The sequence below is a fragment of the Cornus florida genome, unplaced genomic scaffold (assembly GCF_030987335.1).
Source record: "Cornus florida cultivar Cherokee Brave unplaced genomic scaffold, ASM3098733v1 CherokeeBrave_3.0.0_Hap2_Chr03, whole genome shotgun sequence".
Lineage (NCBI taxonomy): Eukaryota > Viridiplantae > Streptophyta > Magnoliopsida > Cornales > Cornaceae > Cornus > Cornus florida.
In genome coordinates, this window is record NW_026775573.1 from 17208861 (window position 1) to 17236269 (window position 27409).

At 35.2% G+C, this 27409-nt stretch overlaps 4 protein-coding genes across 7 annotated transcripts; all 4 read right to left on the reverse strand.

Moving 5' to 3' along the window:
• Positions 1 to 4783: 4783 nt before the first annotated feature.
• On the reverse strand, positions 4784 to 5508 carry LOC132301198 (extracellular ribonuclease LE-like). Its single transcript, XM_059798474.1, has 2 exons — positions 5372 to 5508; positions 4784 to 5246 (listed from the first exon to the last, which is right to left on the reverse strand). Exons 1-2 carry the CDS (start codon positions 5506 to 5508, stop codon positions 4784 to 4786), a joined length of 600 nt encoding a protein of 199 aa, XP_059654457.1.
• A 3267-nt stretch (positions 5509 to 8775) lies between these two features.
• Positions 8776 to 9249, reverse strand: LOC132301199 (ribonuclease 1-like). The gene has a single exon (XM_059798475.1). The coding sequence runs from the start codon at positions 9247 to 9249 to the stop codon at positions 8776 to 8778; it is 474 nt and encodes a 157-aa protein (XP_059654458.1).
• Positions 9250 to 11543: 2294 nt separating this feature from the next.
• LOC132299726 (amidase 1-like) lies at positions 11544 to 18338 on the reverse strand. Of its 2 annotated transcripts, XM_059796513.1 has the most exons (9): positions 18104 to 18337; positions 17552 to 17704; positions 15119 to 15243; positions 14909 to 15034; positions 14155 to 14337; positions 13717 to 13858; positions 13376 to 13544; positions 12171 to 12305; positions 11544 to 12040 (listed from the first exon to the last, which is right to left on the reverse strand). In XM_059796513.1, exons 1-9 carry the CDS (start codon positions 18211 to 18213, stop codon positions 11897 to 11899), a joined length of 1287 nt encoding a protein of 428 aa, XP_059652496.1. In that variant the 5' UTR covers positions 18214 to 18337; the 3' UTR covers positions 11544 to 11896. The 2 variants fall into 2 exon arrangements, with proteins under 2 accessions (XP_059652496.1, XP_059652497.1); XM_059796514.1 differs by lacking the exons at positions 11544 to 12040; positions 12171 to 12305 and adding an exon at positions 12601 to 12890 and having other exon boundaries at positions 18104 to 18338.
• Positions 18339 to 23342: 5004 nt separating this feature from the next.
• LOC132299727 (uncharacterized) lies at positions 23343 to 27099 on the reverse strand. Of its 3 annotated transcripts, XM_059796517.1 has the most exons (8): positions 26819 to 27099; positions 26061 to 26155; positions 25704 to 25783; positions 25559 to 25614; positions 25326 to 25438; positions 24140 to 24198; positions 23968 to 24028; positions 23825 to 23888 (listed from the first exon to the last, which is right to left on the reverse strand). In XM_059796517.1, the coding sequence occupies exons 1-7, from the start codon at positions 26928 to 26930 to the stop codon at positions 24016 to 24018; spliced, it is 528 nt and encodes a 175-aa protein (XP_059652500.1). In that variant the 5' UTR covers positions 26931 to 27099; the 3' UTR covers positions 23825 to 23888; positions 23968 to 24015. The 3 variants fall into 3 exon arrangements, with proteins under 3 accessions (XP_059652498.1, XP_059652499.1, XP_059652500.1); XM_059796515.1 differs by lacking the exon at positions 23968 to 24028 and having other exon boundaries at positions 23343 to 23888; positions 26819 to 27095; XM_059796516.1 differs by having other exon boundaries at positions 23751 to 24028.
• Between the last annotated feature and the right edge of the window lie 310 nt (positions 27100 to 27409).

Below are 27409 nucleotides of genomic sequence, written 5' to 3' on the forward strand. Positions count from 1 at the left end.
CAAGGAACTGAAGGAAGCATACACACGACACTCAATGTTTTTGTTTTTTTTTGTTTGGTGGTGGCTATGGTTATTTAATTCAACATGGCCTTGGAAACATCATTTACCATCAGAATTTAGGAGTCGGTATTCGTATTGGCGGTGTTTGCATCGTGTAGTATAAGTATATTGTTATATGGGTCCATACAAATACAATATGATTGTCTTTTATATTAAGAAAATTTAACAGAAACTTGACGCGATTATTATAAAAATAACATAATATTACATAAATAGGTGAAGATTTGATAGTGATATAACACATTGAACATAAATAAGACACAATTATTTTTTATATCAACACGTTTAATTATCATATGAATTCGATTTGACATAATTAAATGATTAAGCTAACTTAAATTCAGGATGAAATTGTGTTAGCTGTCAAATATTACCTGTTCTTCATATACAAACTGATTCACTCTATTGGCAATTTTGACCCTATATGATAATATGATGGGTTAAATGCAAAAAAGTCCTGATGAATTATGGTTAAATTTGCAATTAACCCCTGCATTTTTTAAAATACAAGAACCACCTAAATTATGCAAAAAAATTACAGATCACTCCATCCGGCCAAATTTCGGTGACGGTTAAAAATAGTTGACTTATTTTAAAATACCATACTACCCTTGGACGCATGAAAGGACTAAAATGCCCTTAATTTCCATTATCCAAACACAACCTTATCCTTCCGTCTATATACATATACAGAGAGGGAGATATAAAAACACTGTTCATCATCTTCCTCGTATAAATTAAAAAAAAAAAAAATTGCTACAGTCGAATTTAACCTTGTTGGCCAAATTGCACCCATCTATGCATATATATATATGTATATATAGCTCGCTCATCTCTGTAATTCTCCTTCTGTCCACACACACATATATATATTTATATCATACTTATGATTGCTGAGGAATAATCAATCAATTGAAGAGAGAGATCAGAGAGATCGAGCAATGGTGAAATTCACTTTCCTGATTACTCTAATTGAGTCCAATTAAAGGGCATTCAAGTTTTGGGTTGCAAGAATAGGAGATCTTGTGGCCGCGCGAATCTGTTGCTGGGATCGGGGTGGTGGATGTCGTCTGAGGAGTGGATTTCCCTAATGGGTATATACTACACGATTTACCCATCTGCAATCCTTGATTTTCAAAATTCTTGATGCTGATCAATCCAAACACCTTATAACCTACCCCACACCCAAACACAACGTCTCTTCTCTCTGTCGTCTCTCACACTCTCACTGTCTATATATATATATATATTTCGTATCTCCTCAGTCCTCACTGAACCTCTCTATCACTATTTGTATATATATTTGCGCGCAACTTATTCGACCAAAAACAAAATATAATAAATAAATAAATAATATATAATAATAATCTATGCAACTTAGCTTAACCAATTTTCCTATCAATCGCAGGCGTGCACAAGTCGTCGTCGCCAACGCAGGATCCATTATCGCTGTCCCAGTCTCTGATTTGCGCCGGAATCGTGACTTCTCTAGTCGTTGTTCTGCACCGCCGAGCTCTCCACCAGCCGAAATCTCCACAACCGTGCTCTACACCGCCGAGCTCTCTCTCGCTCGCGGGCTGCCATCACCTTCAACCCTCTCTCTATCTCGCTCGGCTGCTACGATGATGATCAGTGCAATTTTTGGCGGCAACAGCGTATGGTTTCCGATGACGAATGAACGGTGCATATATATTTGTGTGTTTATACAAAACTGTTAATAAGTCAATTTAGGAAGGGCAGCATCGTCTTTTTCCTTTTCAGGTGGCTTGAGCGGCCAAATTGCAACAAATTGAAAATTGGGGGAAGTTTCTTGTAGTTACGTCATAGTTTGCTTTCTATTGCCAAATCCTCGTTCTCTACAAAGATAGGATTCGATAAATTTGAATGGCATCCACGGAGAAAAAGAAAGGGGTGTACCGAACCACCGGTAGTAGTAGTTAAAAATAAAAATTAGATATGATTAATCCAAAGCAATAATATAGAAAATGCGGACACATTTATTTTATTATTTTTTTAGTCATGAGGTATAGATACATGTTGACAAATCTAATGTCTTAAATTTTGATTTTGATTTTTTTATCTGATTATTCATTATTTGAAACGCTTTTATTAAAATCTAACGAAAATAAAAAATTAGACCTAGAACTTTGTAGAATAATAAAAATAAAAAATATATATTATACGGTATAATAATATACCTAAAAAATGAAACCTCTGGTCTGGGTTTAGGTTGGAATTGTATTTTGGGCCTCAAGTGGGCATTCACTAATTTAAAACTTAGGCTCGTGATATTTTTCTCAGAAACAAAAGAAGTAAGCCCAACCCAATTAAAGCTAATCTCTTAATTTTTATTTTTTTGTATTTTTTTCTTTTTGTTTTGTCTGATTGTACATGGTTTGAAATACTTCACAACTGAGTAGTTTTAAACTTCTCTTAATACTTTTCTTTGAATACTGTGATTTTAGTGTAATTTTAAAATGTAATATGAGTTAATTAAATAAATAATATAAAATTTTAAAAACAAAAAATAAACTTTTAACTTTAAGTTTCAAATTAGTAATTTAATTCATGATAACACCAATCAAATGAGAAAATATTAATTTTTAAAATATAATTTTTTTAGGTATCCCTATCATAATTGTGTCATATTTTTTTAAAAGATTTTGTCTTATTGCGCGGCCATATTGTGTTATACCTTTATTCCATGTTAGATATGTGCGTGCTTTCTCAACTGACAATGTATCAAAATTTTAACTCGTGAAATTTTTTAAAACTTTTGTAACAAATGACTAGTGAGTATTTAAATTTTAATAAATCTCTCATTATTTAATCCGTGGAACTCCTTCTGAATTGATATGTATAGTTCTACGGTTCTCTATTGAACATGACATGAAGATAGAAAAGTGCTAACTTATCAATGATTCTACTATATATTAGGGTAAATTATAATGTCCTTCCTTAAAGTTTTGATAAATGACAATGGATCGTTTGACCTAATGTATACTAAGATCATCAAAATCTATGGTTAGTATGTGAACCAACTGAAACTAAGACTGTTCATGATCATAAGAGAACAGATCATTGCCTTTAGTTAAAACTGAATTTGCTATTTGGTCTAAGTAATTTAGGGCACGTGCCTAGCTTGACGTGCTCCTTTCTACAAAGAATTACCAATAGATTACTCACTAGGTTGATCCTGATTGTCTCTAATTAAAACCGAACTCTTTTTGAGTTTCAGTAAACAAACAGAAATGAATATAAAGTCTCTCATAAAAAAAATAAAAAAGAATGATAAATGAACCGAGCAAGGGCGGAATCAACATTTTTGAATGGGGTGAGCTAACTTTGGATTGGACTAAGTTGGGATAGACTATCATTACCTTTTTTTTTTTTTTTTTTTTTTGTGGGTTTGATTTCACAAGCGTTTAGTCCGTGTTCATTTATTTAGCCAAAAAAAATCTCAATCTCAAACTCAAACAAAAATCTTATATTTATTTATTAATCTAATCAAGCTCAAACATTTCTCTACTCGGCTTGTGTAATGGGTGGGCACTTGTCTATTTATTCAAAAGTTCAAACTGTCAGGTAGTATTGCATACCCATCCATTTATACCCAATCACTTTTTCATTCGGATTCGATGTAAGACAAATGGCCCTTATTACATTCTCCCCTACCTAAACTCGCATTGCCCTTGTTGCGGCTCTGGCCACCTTGCCTTCCTAGGTTGGCTCACCAAGACACCTTTTGTGCCGGGAGTTTGGCGTGACACTGGATCAAGAATTGGGTTTGGCTTTGATCCAATTGTAACGAGTAGACATTTGCCTATTTACTCAAAATCTGAAATTATTGAGTAGTGTTGCATACTCATCTATTTATACACAATCACTTTTTTTATTAGATTGAGACAAATGACTTTGATTACAGCTTGTTTGTTGGGAGTCATTTTGAAATCGTGAAATTGATATATAAATGCAGTAAAATTTTAAGCATATGCTTACCCTATGTACACTAGGCTCATTAAATCATTTTATTAACATGTAAAATCCAGCCCAACCCAGCTAATATAATGTGTTTTTATCACTTTTAAAATAAGTGCTGAAGCCCATTTACCCAACTCCATTTTGTATTATATACAGTAGCCGTTTCAACGGTTTTGATGAAACCTTTGGGCTAGTTGGGCCTGCTTTTTTCCTTTTGGGCTTCTAATGGATTGCCCCTTTGTATTAGGGAAAATAAAAAATAAAAACCTCTTATTCTGATATTGGAGTCCAAAATCACCACCAACAAACATCCAACCTTCCTTGGGTTGTTTGGTTTGCAAAGTAGATCATACCATTTTCGTATGCGATCATATATAAGAGAAGTCCACTTGACTACTAACACCAGATTAACATTGCAAACCATAAACTTTCCAAATCCAAAATATTGCGCAAGGAATATTAATCAAGGCTGCTTATTATTTTATATACTATATATTAATATTTAAAGTAAGAGTAATGACAAAAAGTTTGACTATAAGACACATTTCACTTTATTTATGTGAGTAGGAGAGGTTATAAATTCGAACTCCAAACCATTGACTTTAAAGCAAAGGTCACACCCATATATATCTAAATACAGACATGGAAAACAACAACAGCGTGCAAAACCACCAAACCATAGTCGAGATCGGGAAAACAAACAACCCCTTACAACAGAGTCAGCAAGGCTAAACAAAGCCACCTAAGTTCCTCCCACATTAATACTAGCTTGGGAAACAAGATATTTCGTTGTATGGGGCACCGGTACTTGCTGAGTAAGCTTGGTGGTGGATATAATGTGCCATATTGGAATCGAGACAAATATATATATCTCATAAAGAAGGTAAGTCTTGGTGGACTGGCGGAATACGCATGAAACATAAGCCTGGGCTCCTCCCCCAATCCACTGGCTCACAGCGTTCTTGATCTCCGATCTCCTGTAACGGCTGTTGTCGGGAATTATATGGTAGGCTTGGAGAACCCGGAGAAGGTCGATTTTATCCTTTTGAGCAATGGCCGACTGGAAGTACTGTGAGGCGCTGAGAGTGGAGCTTGAACAAATACCATGTTTGTTCCACTCGTAAGTCCAGAAAGTAGTATTGCTCCCCTCTACGACTGAGAGTCGGCCAAACTCTTCCGAGATGATTGTAGTCCAATCTCCAAAACTGTGCAAAGTGAAGTTGTTTGACATATATATAGATATATTTATATATTATATCAATGCATAATAAATAGAATCAGACCAAAAACTAATGAACAGCGTACCACATTACTATTCAACCGCCCATACATCGTATTTGGAGGTATAGCCACTAGTTGACCGTTGGAAGCAGCTGGCCACATCCCATGCAATGTGAAGTTGTTTTGGGCATTTACACATTTGGCATTGTTTATCTGACAAAACGATTTGGGCCATGTCTGTACCATCACAAAATGATGGTACGAGGCTTGGTTGCAGAGGTTGGAGGCGGCTTTGTGATGGTAGGAGTCTTGGTCCGATAGGTTGGAGGCTTGGTAGCAGAAACCTAAGTTCGTAACGAGGAGAAAATAAATGATCTTCATTTTTTAGGAGTGAGGTGAGAAAGGTGTGGCTAAGCATAGTTATACCCATTATTATCAAGTATACTCAATGAGAGTTCTGGAGTTGGAGTACTGGAGTCCACACGGCTTCTGGTGGTGGTGTGTAGTTTATTTTTAATTGTAATGTTTGTTTGTTTTAAATAAAGACATCTTCTATGTAAAAATCCTAGTAATATATTCTTACTAAAGGGACTTAGTTTTGTTGAGTGTGCGTGCACTCTTTTATTCTTATTTTTATTTGTTGCAATGTGTTTTTTTTTTTTCCATTGATAAAGGAACTCAGGTGACCTATCTCTTTGGAGGGCTTGAAACCACCCCCGTCTTCCCCCAGCTTCTCCTTAATATAAAAGGTCAAAAAAGGTAACACTAGCTACACAATCTTTGATTAACTATCATAATATCACGAAATTTGGTGGTACTATCTAATCAATACAGAGACACAACTTAATTGTTTGATTGAATTATTTAAATTTGATAGTGAGTTCATGATTCGTTGTATCGGTCGATATACGCGAGATATTTTTTTCTTCAATGGTCCAATACTATTATCCATCTTCATGAACCAGTCGGTTTACACCGATTTTTGCCCGAATCTGTTACACCGGTTATTATGAGTATATATATTGTTTAATTTTCAACTTTTAAGTGTGAATGTGTGACAATTAAAAGGAAGAAGAAGAAGCTGAATACAGATTCGCCAACCTACCTCGTCTAGAATCTAGATGGACCTCTGGCAGGTGAGCCCAACGCTTCTCCAAAAAAAAAAAAAAATCATATTCCAAGGCATTCCTTAATTTATAGCTTGGGTTGCTATCCATCACAAGCTAAAAACCAGAGATAAATCATGCTTTTCTAATAGGAAATTTGACAGAACATGGTCTCTATGCAATAGGGATGATGAAAATCATGATCATTTGTTCTTCAATTGCTCATATTTCAGTAGAGTGTGGCAAATATTTTTTCAGCACAAATGTGGAATCTATATTGATGAATAGGGGATCTTGGCCATTGCGAATTGGATAGCAAACCTTTGGTGCTCGGTATCTAAGTCCCCCAAGGCCATGGTATATAAACTTTGTTTTGCTTGTGCTGCATGTGTATTTTCTATGCAGAGAAAGAAACAATAGAACATTTACTAGAAAAAGTCTTACAATGGAGCAACTTTGTAGGCAAATTGAAATACTATGTGTTAGAAGCAAGCTCTCCATTGTTCAACTTACGGATTGTACAACATCGAGGTCTGTTGCTGCTGATTGGAGCCATCCGATCAGCAGACATCACTACCATACCTCATTAGTTCTTTCCTCTAGGTCACTGTTCTCTTCCTTCCTCTTTCTATTCTCTGTTTTGTAGAAGGGTGGTAGTGGAGTCCCTTTTTTCTTTGCCCAGTTTTGGCTGGTGTTTCTCTTTGCCTTCTGGCCTGTATTTGGGCCCGGCCCTTTCCTTCTTTAGGTTCCTCCTAATAAACATTTCACTTACCCAAAAATTAATAATAATGCCAACAACATTAATAATATTATCACATATGTTAATATTTTTAGTTGGTACGTGTTACACGATAAATTCTATAGATACTCGATATAAATTATTAAATCACTTCTCTATTTTGTTCTTGTGTTTTGTTGAATTTTGTCAAGTTAAAATGGTCTATTTTTGTCTTAATAATTTCATTGAGATAATAATGACATATTTTTCTCAAAATGGAATCAAATTCGACATATTCTTCAATAATGTTTTTTTTTTTTTTTTTTTTTTTTTTCATAAGTACTTTTTTAGGTTCATTTTCCTCAATTTTAGAGCTGTGTATTTTTTTTCTCAATATATATAATAATAAGAATAATATAACATAAAAAGTTGTATTAAAATTAATTTATAAAATTTTCAGTTTTAAATTATATAATATTAGTTCAGCCCGAACTCTATAATGAGAGGAGTATCATGCACTACATTGACTCTTTTTTTTTTTTTTTGGACACCCCAAATTGTAATTCCTGACTCTGCCCCACTGTTGATTTGAACCTCTACTCTAGGATAGAGCGTTGAGTTGGTCTGCATACATACTTTAAGGTGATTTTGGAACATGACATGAACGGCAGATCAATGACTCTACTGTATATATTATGCTATGAAGAGAAATAGAGAAGACATGTGAGATAGAATAAAATGAGCACGTATACTCTTGCGGTACGTACAATTATTTCTCTTGCATCATCTCACTATATGCCTCTCATTTGTCTGTCTTGATCTTTTTTTTACTCTATAAGGAAGGCTCTCATTCCTCCATATTTAAATACACCTAGGAAGAAAAAAGAACCCATGCATTGAATTTGTCACTTTTAGCCATGTCACCTCTTGCAAGACGTAATTGTGGGTTTCGGTCTCTCATGCAAGAGGTGGAGAAGAGGCAGCTGTAACTAGAGTTTTTGAGCTTTTTAATTTGTTTTTCTAATTACATATGTGGCCTTTTAATTAAGAAGTAATCACTGCCAAGTCACTCTCAAACAAATTCAAGATACGAATCTTGAATTGTATTTATAATACGTATCACAACTCTTATTTAAATACTGATGGTGTAGGTGAACATGGAGTCCAAATTAAAGCTCGGCCTTGTTTGGTCAATTCACAAAGTCTGTCATATCATTTTGTAACACTGCATTAAAAGTTAAAACTGCATGCATGATCAACCCAACTCTTATAAATGCATGCATATATAAACAGGCTTTCGTATATAAGAGAAGTCACTTAAGCAACAACCAAACTCCAAAAAAATCCAGGATGCATGATACATCGAGCAGTACTATACTGTACGTGTAAACCAAAGCATAAGCTTAATTACCTGTAAACCAAACCAGAGTTGAACATTCCAATTAAACCAAAATATTGCACCAGGAGTAATTAGTTATTAAGGCTGCTGATCATAATTTTATATATTAATATATAAATTAAGCCAAGGCCACACACACATATATATAACAGCAGAACTATGTACATGGAAAACAAACAACACTAAACCAACCAGAGTCGAGACACAACAAACGTACACAACCTTACAACACAGTGATCGGCAAGCCAAAACAAAGCAACCTAGCTAACCCATCACAGACACTAGATCGATTAATACGGAGGAAAATTGATATTTGGATGTGTGGCGTCTGCAGGGCACTGCCTCCCATAATTGTATTGTGGACAGTTGATATAGTTTGTCATATGGTAATCGAGACAAATATATATCTCATAAAGAAGAGGGACGCTGTTGCGGAGTAATCCGCATGAAATGTAAGCCTGGGCTCCGATCCTTTGGCTCACGGCTTTCTCGATGTCTGATCTGCTGTAATTGATGTTAGGGCTGGGATTTATGTTGTACGGGGCAGCTCGGAGAGCCTGGAGAAGGTCGATGTTATCCTTTTGAGCAATGGCCGACTGGAAGTACTGTAAGGCGTTGAGAGTGGAGTTTGAACAAATCCCATATTTGTTCCACTCGTGAGTCCAGAAAGCAGCACTACTCCCCTTCCTCCAGAATGTAGGATTGAGGGTCGGCCAAACTTTTTCTAGACGACCATAGCCCAAGCTCCTAAACTGTGCATACATGTAATTAAAGTAAAGTTGTTTAATATATATATATATATATATATATATATATATATATTTCAATGCATAATGAATAGAATCAAAACAAAAACTAACGAAAAACTTGCCACATTATATATCGGAGGTACAGTGTTGGAATTCATCACTAGTTGCCCGTTGGAAGCAGCTGGCCACATCCCATGCAATGTGAAGTTGTTTTGGGCATTTACACATTTGGCATTGTTTATCTGACAAAACGATTTGGGCCATGTCTGTACCATCACAAAATGATGGTACGAGGCTTGGTTGCAGAGGTTGGAGGCGGCTTTGTGATGGTAGGAGTCTTGGTCCGAGAGGTTGGAGGCTTGGTAGCAAAACCCTAAGTTCGTAACGAGGAGAAAATAAATGATCTTCATTTTTTAGGAGTAAGGTGAGAAAGGTGTGGCTAAGCATATTTATACCAGTTATTATCAAGTATACTCAACGAGAGTACTGGAGTTGGAGTACTGGAGTCCACACGGCTTCTGGTACTGGTGGTGTGTAGTTTATTTTTAATTGTAATGTTTTTTTTTTTTCATAATTTATTGTAATGTTTGTTTGTTTGTTTTAAATAAAGACAATGTTCGTTAGTTATCACGCAATAAAGACATTAATTTTTTTAGTCCCAATCAACGCAACTTTGGATTCTCAACCCTGACTTTGGGATTTGAATGATCCAAAATTAACAGCCCACAGACTTATCAAAAAAAAAAAAAAATTAACAGCCCAACAGTACATATATATATATAATTTTATTTAAGCACGAGAAAATATGAAAAATATTTCTATCTGTTTTCATTGTCCCTCTACTATAATTATTAGGTTATTAGTGTGTTATAGAGTTGGATTGAGTGATTAGCTGAGACTCAAATATTACCGTCTTACTTTTCTTATCATTTTCTTTTGCAATCCTATTTTCTAAGATCATCAAACAAGTTTGCGCTGTTTGATTCTTTTTTCTTTTTTTTTTTTGGGCATACTCCAAGCAAAAACAACAAACACAAACTGCCGCAAGCCACCCTAATAGATCAAAGCGCGCAACTAGCGAAACAACTACTTTAAATTGCACAGAAAAGAGTGATCCCATAATGCTGATGAACAACTGGACTGCAGGAGGTGGAACAACTGAAAAAGAAATCATCATTAACAGAAGAGAAACTAACTGCACAACAAAGTAAATATATTCTTTGTCTAAAGCACACGCCTTGCAGCTCCCATTGATCAACACATTCAAGCCACATTTCTTCATTAGATCCATCCAAACTGCATAGCAATTGAGCAATTGAAAATTAGAAGATTGCTGGCATATTAATCATCACACAGTCACAAAACCCTGTTTGGTTTGCTATATATATAGAAGAGGGACAATGAAAACAGATAGAAATATTTTTCATATTTTTTCGTGCTTAAATAAAATTAAAAATATATATTTTTTTAAAAATGGTTGAAAATAAGGAAAGAAAAATAGAATTATAATGTCCCCGGCGGGCTAGCAGTGATGGTGGGGCTTGGGCCTAGCACACAGGAGGCCAGTGTTCGAGTCCTCTACTTAGCCTTCTAGTTTCGTCGATTAACCTGGTACTGTAGCTGTGGAACTGGTTGCAGTATCCCCAATTTGGTACCCTCGGGGTGAGTCCGAAGGGCCCTGCCTAAAGGAGTTTTGGATTATCAAAAATAAAAAAATAAAATTATAATTTTAAAAATTAAATATGAGACGAATTAAAAAGTGTACTAGATGGAAGAACCCAAGACTAGAGTACTAAGACGGGGGCAGAGGAAGGCCCAAACAAAGTCAAAGTTAGGAACATGAAAATACAAAATTGTAACGGGTGTTACTTCCCCATTTATTCAAAAGTTGTAACTTTCCCATTTACTCAAAAGTTTAAGTTTTTAGGTAATGTTGTATACTCACTAATTCATACCCAATCACTTTTCTATCCGAATCTAATATAGAACAAATGACCCTTGTTACACTTGGCATATGTGCACTAGGTTCATTAAATCATTTCATTAAGATGTAAAATCCAGCCCAGCCCAGCTAATATAATGTGTTTTTATTGCTTTTAAAATAAGTGCTGAAGCCCATTTTGTATTCTGATATTGGAGTCCAAAATTACCACCAACAAACATCCATCCATCCTTGGGTGGTTTGGTTTGCAAAATAGATCGTATCATTTTCGTATCCGATCATATATAAGAGAAGTCCGCTTGGCTACTGATACCAGATTATTATTGCAAACCATAAACTTTCCAAACCCAAAATATTGCACAAGGAATAGTAATTAAGGCTGCTGATTATTTTATATACTACATATTAATATTTAAAGCAAGAGTAATGACAAAGCAAAGGGCCACACGTATATATATATATATACACAGACATGGAAAACAACAGCAAAACCAACAAACCATGGTAGAGATCGATAAAATAAACAGCACCTAAGTTCCTACCACATTAATACTTGGGAAATATGATATTTCGTTGTATGGCGTTTGCAGGCTGGCACTGGTACTTCTTCAGTAAGCTTGGTCGTGGACAAGGGTGGATATAATGTGCCATATTGGAATCGAGACACATATATATATATATATATATATATATATATATATATATCATACAGAAGGTAAGTCAATTCTCAGCAATTTCGACCAGTTCTTTGAGAGTGCCATATAGTGTCTCAACAACATTCAGTAGGAACCCATCCGAACCATGCTTTGCCAACAAGGAAACGGCCACAGGAAGATTATCATACATCCCTAATGGTATGCTCACCTGTAGATTGAACAATTTTCAGAAGTGGCAAATTACTACTTTTATGGTAATCAAGTATGAAGTAGAGAAAGACAGAGAGCGGCAAATACTACTTCTATGGTAATCAAGTATGGAGAGAGAGAGAGAGAACCTGGCAAAATCCAGATACTCCAGCAATGGACAACAAGCTAAAAGCCCTGGCACCACATGTTTCCAGGGTAGTTGCCTCTGTTTGTAGTTTTGGCGGGGGACTAACAACTGTAGGTATTGCAAGGATGCCGAACTCCTATATGATTATATTCCGAAAAGCATACCAAGTGGGAAAATTTAGAACAAATGATTCATTAAGTTGTCTTACAACACTTCAAGCAAGTTGCAAGAGTATGTGGACATAGTCATATAAGAAAAAGGAAAAAAGAACAACTAATATGTTAGGAAAAGTAAAAAAGGACAAGTGCAGCAGCAGTTCCAAGAGGATTGTTCCTCCCTAAAATTAATCTGATGGGAATTTTCAAGGCTGAGACGATATGTTTGTCCAGCCATTCACATATACTTGAAAAATTTAGGGAAGAAAATCAATGGATCACAAATAAATCAAATCATCTTATTCAATTTTAAATCACAGAGAGTATTATAAACTGTACAAAGAGGACAAATATTTTTTCTGCAGAAGTTATAACCTACGATACGACAATCTCTACTTCTATGCATAAATCTAATCTTTAATAATCTCACGAAGGAGGTGTCTTCTATCGTAAGAGTGATCTGGTGTCTAGACACCATTGGCAGGTAGCTTGCATGTAACTCCTCCGCTGCCAAACCAAAGGTGGAACGTTGAAGTCCAGTTTGGGATGAAATGGGTTTTCTTGCACTGATTAAGTAAAAAAAAAAGCCACAAAGAAGAAAAGATATGGCGTTCAGATTAGCAGCATAGAATATAGATGCATAACAGGTGATTCTACATATATATATAGGTTGAAATTCTTTAGAAGACAATCAATTGGAAAATAAAAAGACGCTAGCAAGGAGCAATATAAGGAAAAGCCAAGCTCCTAAATATATTTTCACTACCTAAATGAATAGGAAATCTGTCTTCCTAATATTGATACTCTCTGCTGTAGAATGTTTAATATTAGCCACAGCATCCACAACTACATTGGCCTCTCGTTACCCATGATAAGCCCAAAACAACTTTAGATAATGCGTCCAGTAGAATGCGTATCAAAACTATATAAAAATTAAACCAGAATTCCTTCTTAAAATTTGAAATTACTTCAAGATTAAAGTTGCTATCTTCTGAGACATTGCCACAGAGAGAGAGAGAGAGAGAGAGAGAGAGAGAGAGAGAGAGAGTACCCCTAGGAGCTCAGCGAGAGCAGCATGAAATTCAGTCTTCACAGAGTAGCAGTCATCAATATGTGCATCTGTTGTCCTAACAGCTTCCCATATCCGTTCTGCTATTCCTGGTCCAAAATCAGGTTTTACCGTACTGACCCATTCACCATGATTCTTTTTGAATTCAATCCTACACTTGAAAAGGTAATTGATTTAGATGTTGACAAGAGAAGAAAAAGCATCTTTTCAGATGCTAAGACTGACTGATATAAAATAAAATTAAAAAAAAAAAAGGCATACAAGCCAAAAACTTAATCAGCACAACATTCAAACAAATTAAAATTTTTGTTCATGATCTGCACCTTTGAAGCAACCTCATCGCATTTGAAAGAGCTACCAGGGATGTTATATTATATTCTTGAGTTTCAATTCCTTCAAAATGCTTCAAACTTGGAACTTTGTCCTTAACATAATTCCCAAGATTTGCATATTTTACCATGTGACCTGTGTCACGAACGAAGTAAGGTAGATCCAAGAATATTGAATATGCATGTGAGATGAGTCTATATTATATAGCATGCTTCCAGGGGGGGAAAGGGGGGGAGGGGGGTTAACTTCTTCGCAATTGTTCTTTTTACAAATTCGAGTACTTTTTAAAGATTTCATTCTTACAGGTGGATTGGTGTGCTAACATGTAATGGAAATTGATATGAGATCATTGTTTCTCTCTGATGTGTAAACTCCACATATCAACTAGCAGAACTTGACTAATAGCAGTGTCATATAATCAACCCACTTACCCCCATATAACTTCTCTACTGATTGCACAAGAACTTTAGTCACACGATCAATTGGAATGCTTAGAAGCTTGAAACAATCTTCTGGAATAATAATATGACTAGGTTTCACAGGATCAAGGACAGGCAATTGTAATAGTACCCGTCCAACTCGATTCAAGATCACAGGATCCCTAGCAAACCACCCTGGAAAAGAACTCTGTGTTAAAAGAATGACTTGAAAATTAAGTTATGAAGCTTTATGTCATGACAGCTATGATATAAACAAATGTTAAGTGGAACCGTGTGGCCATAAGAACACATCATGAACCATCAAATGATTGTAGAGAGTGTGTTGCTGTGCAACGTGTGTGTGTGTGTGTGAGAGAGAGAGAGAGAGAGAGGTATTGCTGGATAGTGAGTGTTCTAAAGCATTCCTCAACATGATATTGTCTGATTTCAGTTAATCCAGTAAGCCTCCAGGCCCCCAAAATGTTTGAAAATTTATTCTTGTTCTTCCAGCTAGATTTAAAAGTAACACTTTTAAAAGAAATGCAGAACCCACCCACTCGACCAGTTATATTACAATTTTAACAAGAAAAATATCACTTTTTGGTTCCAATATAATTGAATATTTTTCAAACATTGCAGCTAAATGAACATTAATTGGCCCATATATTGCACTTAGGCTTTTTCGAGGCAGAGCTTCCCACTATATAACAATAATTGTAAAAACCATGCAGCTGATTATCATTTCATCATCCAGATGATTCCTCACCTACGGTATCAAAACTCTGTGCCATAGGAATAACTCCAGTAGTTGAAACAGCACCATGAGAAGGGCGAAACCCCAAAATCCCACAAAATGCCGCAGGAACTCTTACACTTCCTCCGGTGTCAGTACCTGCAATATACGGGACCCTTTTGTTCATATGCAGAAGGATCTACTAAAAACCACCAAAAGGTATCGAGGAATGAAAAAGCGCACCCAGGGAGAAATCTACAAGCATTGCACCAACTGCAACTGCAGATCCACTAGAAGATCCTCCAGGGATACGATCTGGTGCGCATGGATTGGTTGGTGTCCCGTAATGTTTGTGTTCTCCATCTATACTGCACAATGAAAATAAATTTTTTTATTCGACTTACAAGTATATGCAAGAAGAACTAGGTAAGGGCCTAAAGCACCACATAAGCTGCTGGAATCCCAATTTGAATGCACAAAAATCATTATTTGGAATGGATTAAGAAAACATTTCAGGTCACAACAAAGGAGAAAAGGAAAAGACAAAATCAAGTGATCCCTTTCCTAAGAATCATAAACGGCATTCAGTTTTACTAGATGCAATCTTGATAAATTGATCATTAGATGCTATAAATAAATAAAAAAGAAGATCCATTTAGATAACGAATAGGGAAAAAGACCAAGAGCAGAACAAATTGAAAATGGCACTGCTTCAATTTTATTGAAGATCCTCTGAATACCTCCCCGGTAAGTGGCATTATCTTCTTCTATCAGTGTCATTTTTTTTCCCCAAATTAAAACACCTTGCCGGTGGAGGTTTGTTGATGACCTGAATTAATTTATTAAAGAAAAGCACTAATTACAAGGCAGACAGGAACTATCCCATCTTCCCCAGATTAGACCTTGGAAGGGCACAAAAAAAAAAATGAGGAATTTTAAACAAGCAAAAACTATTTCTCAACTTCACTGTAACTCACTGTTCAACCCTTGCTTGAGTAGTTGAGCTTTCCACTACTTTCTTCCAATTCTTCTTGCAAACAACATGCTCAAAATTTTCAAAAAAAAAAAAATTCTTTTAGTCAACCATATTGGCAACTAATAGGTTATTAAGCCTGAAATTCAAAAGAACATTGATCCTGCTTGTGATTTATTTGGGCCGATCATGCTCTATAGCTTATGCTATCATTATCAGAACAGAGAGAACCTCAATTTTTGATCACTTATAGGTATGGAAGTTCTCATATTTTCTAATCTAACCTAAATCAACGCCTATGACTCATAGCCTTGTAAGATGTGAAAACGTGACCAGCATAATTAGGAATCACTACCTGATTCTCCAGCATCATTATTAAACATTTTCTCTTGATCAAATTTTCTCTCCTTTTGTGTTAGTCAACCACGAGTATGATCCCCATTTGGTTGGGCTTTGGGAAATTTCTCAAACTCAGGTACAATTTCTAACCCATAATCCTGTACACTGATTCTCCTCATTTTTATCATGATTATGATCTTCCGCGACCACAAAATTTAATTTAGATTAACTTTTAAAACAGTCCCCAACGTTATGTTCATTATTTTCTACTACTTCTACAAGCTTTTCTGGACCCATGTAGTTTAAGGCCTTTCCTCCCATGCCTCTTTGAATTACAAACAAACGCATCATGCACCACTCTTTTGGATGTAGACAGAAAAACATCCTGTACCAACCATACAATTTTTGAAATAGAGAATTTTAAATCTTTCCTGAAGAGAATATATATTTATGAATTTAACTATAGTAATGCAGCGTAGCCCTTTAAATTTTACCAACAATACAGCCAAGTCATCTGATTGACAAAAACATATTATAGTGACAGTCATTTCTCTAATACCATCAAAATAAAATACAATATATATATATATATATATATATAAACAAACACATTTCATTGCCAAGAAGTACCTGGTAAAATAAATAAATAAATGTTAACATGGATGCTCTCATTTTATATTTGACATGCTAGAAGCTAAAGCAATTTGACAGCTGTTAACAAATTTGACAAATTTGGGTTTAATTTATCTGGAATTTAGGATGTCCTACAATGAATTAGTTCATAATATTCATTTCTTTTCTCTGTTATAAAGGGTTAAATTGTAAAGCAAGTAACTACAAAAATTGAAACAACTTGGTGGGAGAAAAAAAAAAACTACAAATAAATTGAAATTTTAGTAATTCAATACATATGCAATTTTAGTGATTATCAGATCATCTCTCTTAAAAGGCCATCATCAAATTCGTGTTTCACCTTTGGAGGGGTGAATTGCATTCAAACCTAACCACCACCACTATTTAGCACAAAGTGATTGCTCAAACAGAATCCTGCCTACCATTGCAGCACGAGAATTTACCAATGTACTTGTCTCTCGTATGCTTTTTAAGGTGATTTTGAGAAGTCTAAAATCCATTCCTTAGCAATAAATTACGTGACCAGATTGTGTTCAACATATTGAACAGAATAATCAATAAAATTCAATTCGTGCCATTTTTTAAAGTTGTGAAATTTGTCATACTGGTGGATATCTCATATGTAAACACAAAGTTTAGAATGCCCAATAATGTTATCCAAATGCCCCATCAAACAAGATTAAATTCATAAGAAAATGGGTATGTAACACAATTGCGTCTTTGACTCTAACCTGTATGCCATTTCATCCATTACAGTTTTTCCCACACATGTGGCACCTCCCCTTAAGATGGCCAACACGGCCGGAGCTGTTGTTGTAGCAGCCACATGAGTCCGTGCCCAATCCGGATTTCCAAACCCAGTCACGTATCCATCCACATCAAATCTGCTTCCAAAGTTCAAATCAAAAGGGATAACAATTAACACACACATAAAACTAGAAAAGAATACTAAAACCAATGAATGAAATTGATTTATGAATTGGAAACAGACAAAAACTGGTTAACCCACTTCATATCTTTCACTAATTCCTAACAAGAACCAATAAAAAAAAAAAAAAAAAAAAAAAAATTGGAATTGATCAATAATCATGAAAATAGTGTAAGAAAATGAGTTCAATACGCTAACCAAGACGTTATAACATATATAGTTCACATATTAATTGAATCATATTTGCTAAGAACTTATGAGGGAAAAAAAATTATTATTCGCAAAAATTAAAGAGGGAAATTATGAGGGAAATCACAAAATTGAATTAATTGAATCATATTTGCTAAGAACTCACATGTCTTTTATGGCAAAGGTCAGGCCATTCAATGGAAGCTCCTGAGATGAAGTGCTTGGCTGTAGAATAAATTTTTCCATGAAAGCTCCATAATCAGAGTCCCTTGCCATCCCCCCTCCTCTCTCTCTCTCTCTCTCTCTCTCTCACTCTCTACGTTTTCCACTTGGCTCTAGCGTTGAACTGATGGAGTGATCATTACTAGAGTCTAGAGAAGCATCTATACGACTTCGTTTCATATTGCCTTGGCAACACCTTTTCGTTCGGATACACTGATTCACTCTATTGGCAATTTTGGCCCAATTGTAATCTGATTCAGCCAATCCTCGTCGTCTACGAAGGTAAGGATTGGATAAACAAATTGAATCACATCCAGAGAAAAAGAAATTGTAATAACAAAAAAAAAAAAAAAATTTGCATATGATCTATGACAAGCAACAATCTAGGAAACTGAGACAAATTATATTATATTATATATATATTTTTTCTTGTAGAATTCAAATCCAACAAGTTTGAAACACTTTTAAGGCCTTAATCGCCTGGTGGTAGGGCATCTCCCCATCCAATCGGTGCTTGGGAGTCAAGTTCGAGCCTTCTCATCTACTCCCTCGTCAAAAATAAAAAAATAAAAAATAAAATCTTTAAGGACAAAATTGAGTAGTTTTGTATTTTGTTAATAATCTTGTTGGAATAATGTGATTTTAATGTATTTTAAAACATATTATGATTAATTAAAAATATAATATAAAATTTAGAAATCAAACAACAAATATTTAATTCTAAATATTTGATATAACGAGTCAAATAAGTGAATTGATTTAATTCATGATAGTTACACATATAAATAGTAAATTGAAACCCAACGTAGATGCTGCATTTGATAAGTCTTCTAAGGAAGCTGGGGAAGGGGCTGCTTGTTCTTCAGGCACGCCTTTACCAGTTGCTATATATATATATATATATATATATATATATATATATGTCAAGTAAGATACCAAGTCCAGATGGTTGAAGTACAAATAGACTCCAAACTCGAAAAAGCCCGCAAGGATTGGTAGTTGCTGCATTTTTTATTGTTGGAACTTGAAACTGCTAGCTCTGAAAGTGAGACTCTCTCTTTTCAGAGAAGGGTTGAAACTGCTGGCTCTCGGAGTGGGGTTACATGATATGGTCTTAGAAGGCGATTGTAAGGCTATCGCGTACCTCCATTAAGACTCCCGAGTTCTCAGCTGGTGTGGTGTTACCGTGATATTCTATATATCTGCTTAGAGATGAGGACATGGAAAAATATTGCACCAGCTACTTATTAAGCTTGCAGATTATTTTATATATAAGTAATATTTAAAGCAAACGCCACACAACAGAAGTACATGGAAAAGAAACCACATAAACCAACCAGAGACTACACAAACAACAAAGCGTACTTCCTACATGGAAAAGTAAAAAAAAAAAAAAAAAAAACACCTAAACCAAACCAAAGACTACACAAGCAACACCTTACAACACTCTGCAAGCTGAAAACAAAGCCACCTAACCCAGCCCGGCCAACACATGATCAAAGAATTCCGATCAATTTGGCATTGCACCCCGCGAGTTGCTTCCTACACGAGATATAATTCTTCCCATTGGAATCCAGACAAATATATATCTCATAAAGAACATAAATCCCAGTGCTGCGATGGCGTCGGCACGAAACGTAAGCCCAGGCTCCTCTGATGGATAGGAGGCTCACCGCAAACTCAATGTCTGATCTGAGGTATAATCTGATGTTGCCAGGAAGTATGCGGGCCGGCACGACAGCTTGGAGAGCCGGGAGAAGGTTGATTCTCTCCTTTTGTTGAATGGCAAACCAGAAGTAGCCTAGGGGGTCGAAACTGGGGATTGAACAACTCCCATGTGTTCTCCACTCGTGAGTCCAGAAACAACGCCCGCCACACATAGCACTGATAGGCTGCCAAACTCTTTGGAGATGAGGGCCCAATGTTCGAAACTGTACATACATGCAAAGTGAAGTTATAAACTTATATATATATATATAGACTCATATATATATATATATATATATATTTATGAGTCATGATATATTTCAGGCATATGAGTTAGGTCTATTTGCCATAATTGTTTCTCGTTGACAAATAAATTAAATTAATAAGTCTGAATATCATTTTCCTATATATATATAATAATGCATATGATAGATAAAACGACGAAAAGCTTACCACATTGTTCAAATTCTGATCTCGAGGAGTGCAATTGATAAGAGTATTTCCGTTTGGATCAGCTGGCCACATCCCATGCAGTGTGGAGTTGTTTGGCAGTGGATCTACACATGTGACGTTATGTTGTCAAACAAAATGATCATAGTAGCAGAAACCAAAGTTTGCAAGGAGGAGAAAAGGAAGAAAATAGATGATCGTCATTTTTTTTATTCTTATGAGTAGTGATCTAGGTAATCAGGTGTGGATAACCGAAGTGTATGATCACAGTATTTGTAGTGGATCGATACCTATAGGGCTGGTCTGCAAAATGCTAATAATATAGAGCCTTTTGAGATATTAAATATCACCTGCATTTGATCATGTTATGAAGTTTGTCATTCTTTATTTCAAATTCTCAAACTGGTAATCTGAGTTGCTTCTACTGTCCATTTTGCAGAACGCCTACTTTTGTGAAAAATGGCAAACAGGCAATGGTGCCATCCAACAGTGGTGGACCCCTCCTATGAATGACTAAATCAGAGGACTTTAGTTCACAATCCTCTCTCATTGAGGTGGGAGTGAACAATCTTCAAATCTCTCGTTTCTACCAAATCTAAATATAAAGTACTTCCTTCGTCTCCATATAAATTGGGACGGAGGAAGTAGTAATTAAATAACAAGTAGCTTGAGTGATTAATACTTTGCACGGTTGATTTGTACTCCTAACTCATAACATTCAGCAACTTAAAACAGCCTATTAAATTTTATACTCAGACGTCATAAAATTCACCCTTTTAATTAATTTGATGAGAGAGGGTAGCAGCCCATCCAATACAATTGTTCTTGCTTCCCCATTTCAATCAGTTTTCTGTGTCTCATATATTAATTTCACATCACCATTTGGCAGTACTCTCTCACCTTCTTTCTTTCTCGGAATATGATTATGAGGTCGATTTCTGAAATCTATTTGTATAGCGTAAGGGTTCCTATCACAATATTATTTCTCTTGCATCATCTCACTATATGCACTCTAGCTCATTTTTCTGTGTCTTGATTTTTTTTTTTTTTTTTACTCTATAAGGAAGGCTCTCATAATTCCTCCCTCTATAAATACGACACACTCGTATTAAGAAAAAGGAACCCATGCATTGAAGCTGGCCAATATATAGACATTCTCCATTCTCAACAAAACTCCACACCACCTTTTGACAACGCAACTTTTTAGTTTTTATACAAGATGAGTGAATTGTCACTCTCTCTTAATTAAGCAAAACCAGGTTTAATTAATTAAGATAGTCGATTTAAGAAGAAAACACTACAATTATTGAGAAAGAATTGGTCACAGCTAGCCAAATGGAATTATGACTTAATATAGAGATAGTTGAGAAAGCATGAGAGGACCATCTTTGTCATGTTTTGTTGTTTGATTTAACTGACTCTTTCCCAAACTGGTAATCTGTCCACTGAACTTGTTGGCTCAAACTTAATCATGTTGAGTTGTTTTATGTAATTGTAAATATCTATCTTTTAAGTGTTAAATAGTAGTTTTACTGTAGTTAATATTGAATTTTTACTTTCTATGACATGTTGTGACCAAATGGTTCATTATATCTATGGTAAAACTTAATGATCAATTTAAAACTTATATTATGATTGCACAAATAAGGTGTCTTTGGTAATTTACATAGGTGATGGGTTTTTATCGCAATTATTTCTACATCATCTCATTACATCACTTTCATTTGTTTATCTCTATTGATTTTTTTTACTCTTTGAGAAAGGCTTTCATTCGTAAATGTCTTCGTAGCCCAATGGTTGGATTGCTCCTCGTTGTGATTGGGAGTCCGGCTTCGAGCTTTCGCACCCTAAGTTACACAATCCTTTTCAAAAAGTACTGCTTTCGCGCTCCCGCTCTCGAAATACTGAAGATTTATGCACAATTTTGAAAATATAAGAAGATTTTGTGATTTTATTAACATGTAAAACAAGCCCAATCCAGCTAATATAATGTGTGTTTATTTCTTTTAAAATAAGATTCCAAATCCATTTTATATTCTATATATTTTGTTTGCAAAACCCTAGTCCACTCATACAATTCTTACCATTCAGTAAAAAATGGAGTGAACCACCACCACACAAGCCCGACATCACACAGGAACCATCAATGCCAGCGACCGCAGCCCACACTTATTTCACTCCCTGGACTTATTGACGAAATGTAGAGTGTCAAAACTATGGGTTTTGTATATATCTTGACGGTGAAGATCCAGTGATGTTCCACAATGATTGCTTCCGGAGAAGGTCGCTCGATTTTATCCTTTTGAACAATGGCCGACTGGAAGTACTGTGAGAGGTTCAAGATTGAACAAAGTCCATGTTTGTTCCACTCGATTTTATTCTTTCGAACAATGGCCGACACTATGTGGAGTGGATCTTGTGTCAGAACCGATGCACCAAATGTCACGTTTTGTGCGAGTTGGCTGAGCTGATGCAGAGCACGATGGTGTCAGTGCATTGGGCTCTGCATCGGCTCACCCAAATGGCACCAAAATAGTGTTGTTTGGTGCACCAATTCTGGCACAAGGCCTTTGTGTCTCCCCATTGAGCTCCGCGCTGGCTCACCCAAAGGCAACAAAACTTAGGTTATGAGATTGCCATTTGATGCGATGACCAAAACTTAGCATTCATGAATGAAATAGCATTACAGAAATTCAGAACTCACAACCTTAACAAGTTTAAAATCAATGCATGACAAAGCTACTGAAAGATGTTATTTTCAATTTGTTCATGCATAAAACGTAGCTTTGTGTGTGCGCGCACGAACAATTCCAAGACACAGATAAGATACGGTTGATGCAACCATTTGTAATTGCAAAATCGAACTTTCCACGTAGAAAATCACTTGCTTACACCATATATATAGATATCCATCCTGTAGTATACTATCACTATTTTCCAAATACCATCACAAAATGTTTTCTCAGTGTCTTACAGAATCTCAATTAAAGAATCTCTTCACGTGACAACATTTCAATCAAGAAAAATGCACAAGAGAAGTAGATACTTCAAATTTAATTTCAGATCAAATTTATTTCTAACTTCTCTCATACAAACATATATATCAAAGAAAATTCTCTTCGATTCCTCTCTCATTTATTGTTATATTGTTCCGCCTTTCCCTCTCTTTCTATCCAGACAAAAAAATGACAACTGAGTGCTACTACCACTTGGACGAAGCGAAACAAACATAAAAATGAAAAAAAAGTACAATTCCACCATTTTCAAAAAATGCTCAATCAATTTCATCAGACTCCTCATCTAAGAAATACAGGAATGGAGCTGAAGGCGTGTGTTCACGAAATTCTCCTTCCTCGTCGTCACTGGTTACCCCTGGAACTTTCCAACCCAAATGTTGCATATAAACTTTGTCATAGGCTTCAATATTTAATCCTGAAGCTACAAACAGTTCTACCTCATTCACAAATCGATCTGTTCTTCCTGTTAAGAAAGGTCTTGCCAATTGAGACACCAAGGCCTTGAAATCTTCTTGTTCCATTTCAGGTGTACTTCTCGGATTTTTTTGCTCTTTGCTGGAAAATATTAGGTTTGGGTGTAAATTCATATAATACAAGAAAGAACAACATGGCAATTACCATATATTCTGATCACCTCATCTTTGGGAAGAAATAAAAGATGACTTTTGAGTTTTGACTTCAATTAAAATAGAGAGCTGAAAATAATATGAAAAAGATTTGAGTGGTTACATTTATTAGCTTTAGTCAAATGGTCAACTATAAATTTGTCAATTGCATGCAATATAACAATGAACATTAGTAATTACCTTCTCAACGAGTCTATTGCACCGAGTATGTGATACACGATAATGTCAACATCTTCCTCCTACATAAGAATTAGTGAAGGAAGCGTGTTAGGAATTTGTAACACCATAGAGTTCAGATGATAAAGGGATCCAGGTTAAACTTTGTAAGTCACCATCATAGCGGTCTAGAGAAATAGTATGACTTTGGCATCAGCATAAAATACTAATATTCAGTTGGACAATTGCAGAATTTTCACTTCTTCTAAAATGGGATATAATTGGTGAAACATTTCAAACAATCCAAACTAAAAGAAATCTAGGGAACTTCATAACATATAACATTCCTTCTATTCACTGGCAAACAGGACACAACTTAGAAGGGGGAAATGATTTGTTCGGATTTGTTCAATGAGGCATATGCCATTAACATTGTGATGTCAGCACAATAACATAATGAGTTAGTAGATTCAATGTACAATATGATATAGAGGGGATAACAATACTGTGCAGCAAACAAAATAAAGGCATGACAACCTAAAATCATTTCCATAGCACCCTCGTTGTATATTAGGAGTACAAATTGATGCAATGGATATAAAACACAGCGTACATAAATTTCCCAGAAAAACACTTGTGTTGCATTTGGAAGCATGGAATCGGCGCCTCGGAATTGTCGGAATTGGAGTTACCTTTGAAGTTTGGAGTTTCTCTTGTCTGAATTATAATGCACCAATTCCATGTTCCCAAACACAATTTTAGTGTCTTTGATCTCACTTCCCCAATATAATATTAAGCACATCAAATTCTTTTCTTCAAAGAAAAATCAGTGGACCAATGTAAACTAAGTCTATTCATAAGAGAGAATATACAATTGCCCTTTCCTTAAAACTGATTTTGCTAACTGGTCTAAGTAATTGTGGGTATATATATGCCTAGCTAGATATGCTCCTTTCTACAAAGAATTAACAAAGGTGTGCTTGCAAATTTATGGCTCTTAGATAGGAATTGAAGGTTCAGTTACATTCACTGGAGACACAAGATGGAGCCAACACCATAAAAATGGTAAAGACAACTAAAACAGGGTACTTCATGTAATCCAGCTATTGATCCAAACACTGTGTACAATGTACTAGATAATTCTAACCACAAGAAAGGAAATGCACCGGAAAAAAAAATATAAATAAATAAGAAACTGGTGAATATGAACCTGAATTAAAGCTTGAATTTCCCTTCTCAACCAGCTCTGCAGCCACTTATTTGGCTGAAGATGCCTGCGGCACTTCCAATACCGTGATACATTGAATTTCTCACTAATGGTACCTGTTAAACACATAATTTAACAGAGAAAGATACACATAGTATTGGATTATCAGGAAAGAACACAACAAACAGCCAACAGAATAAAAAGTATTATGAACTAAAAAGATGAGCAGAAGATACCTGGTTCAATGTAGTAGCATTGTAGTCTATACTTGTGAACTTTTGAAAAGAAAGCACTGCAGGCGTCATGCAAGAAGTAGAGCAAATTATAACATTTTCAAAAATGGAAGTCAAGACAGAGAAAAGAGATCAACGGATCACTTACCTATTTCCAGAATGCTGATTAACATAATGCCGTAGAAAAAAAGTTCCATCGTATCCATGTATAATAGAGAAATTTTCTGTCTGCTCAGTAGACATTTACAGTGTTAATTTGACTGAAATTCTAATACATAGATTTAAAATAGGCACTAATACATGAGGGGAAACATAGCCCCTCTATAATGTTCTAAACTTGTACATGTTCATAAGAAATCAAGAAATGCAAGAGGAGGACTTTAAATGCATCTTTAATGACATTTGATATCGATACCACATTCTCAAGCAGAATAATTAATAAAAATCACTTGCACCAAGTTAGTAAAGAAGTAGAAGAATAGTAAAGGTAAAATTTAGAACAAACCTTGCATAAAGGACACTTTACAGAAGAAGGTGGGTGAGAATGCTTGCTAGCAACCACTTTTGTCCAACGTACGATGCAGTTGTAGCAAAACTTATCTGCAACAAATAATCGCAAAATCACGGCTTAAGAAACACTATAGCTAAAAGGGTTTGCAACTTTAATTATATTCAACCCATACATTCAAGTATTCAACTGTTCAATTGAACATTAACTGTGTCCATATTACAGTATCCCCTGACATGGGTTTCCAAGATCTTTACTTTCTCTAATTCAATATCATCTTAGAGTAGTGAATAAGTATAAATCTATCAGCTCACTCCATGATTTATATATGCTTCTTACAATTGGCAACATAAAAATTGAAGTGTAATAGCAAAATTCGCGGCTTAAGAGGCATTATAGCTAAAGGGGTTCTCAAAAACAAATATGGAACTTTAATTATATTCAACCCAAACATTATACTGTCCAGTTGAAACATAACAAGTCAATATGTGTGTATGTGTAGACAGAGAAATTAAACTGTGTCATATATATAACAATATATAACCTGTCAATGTCACGGATTCCCAAGATCTTACTTTTTCTAATTCAATGATCAATCATGGAGTAGTGCATAAAAATTGAGCTGTAATTGATTTTTTTTTTTTTTCTTCTAAATTAAAGAAAACTTCATGCACAATTATATGATTAAATGCAAAAGAATGAATAATTCAAGGGTTTGGCAGCATGAAATTATAGAGAGAGAAAGACGAACATACGGAAACATTGATCGAGATAGGCGTCTTCAACTACAGGGCCGAGGCAAATAGGGCAAGGGTTTGAATCGGACGAAGAAGAGCTGCTGCTGCTCTTGTTCTGCTCCTCCGTCATGTATCTTTCCTTCGTTTCCGGCTACTATCCGGTGATTCGACCTCTATAGACCAAACTCCGACAATATAGAGAGAGAGACCTTTGCGATTTTTCACTGCGTTCGCTCTTTTGAGGGTAAATCTGTTATGGCACTATTTGGAAAAACCAAACAGGAGTGCAAGAATAAAAAATAAAAGGTGAATTTCACAAATTATTAATAACATGTATACATTATATTTGCACTCTTTTTTCTTTTCTTTTTTTGTCTGTTTATTACTCCAATTTTTTTTTTTTTTGTTCATATATATATTTGTTAAAAATTAAATGAATTTTGAATTGAGAAAAATAGTGTGAATATTAATTATATCATGTCCTTTATATATATATATATATATATATATATAAAGGACATGATATAATTAATATTCACACTATTTTTCTCAATTCAAAATTCATTTAATTTTTAACAAATAAAATTTTGATAAAATTACTCCTCACAA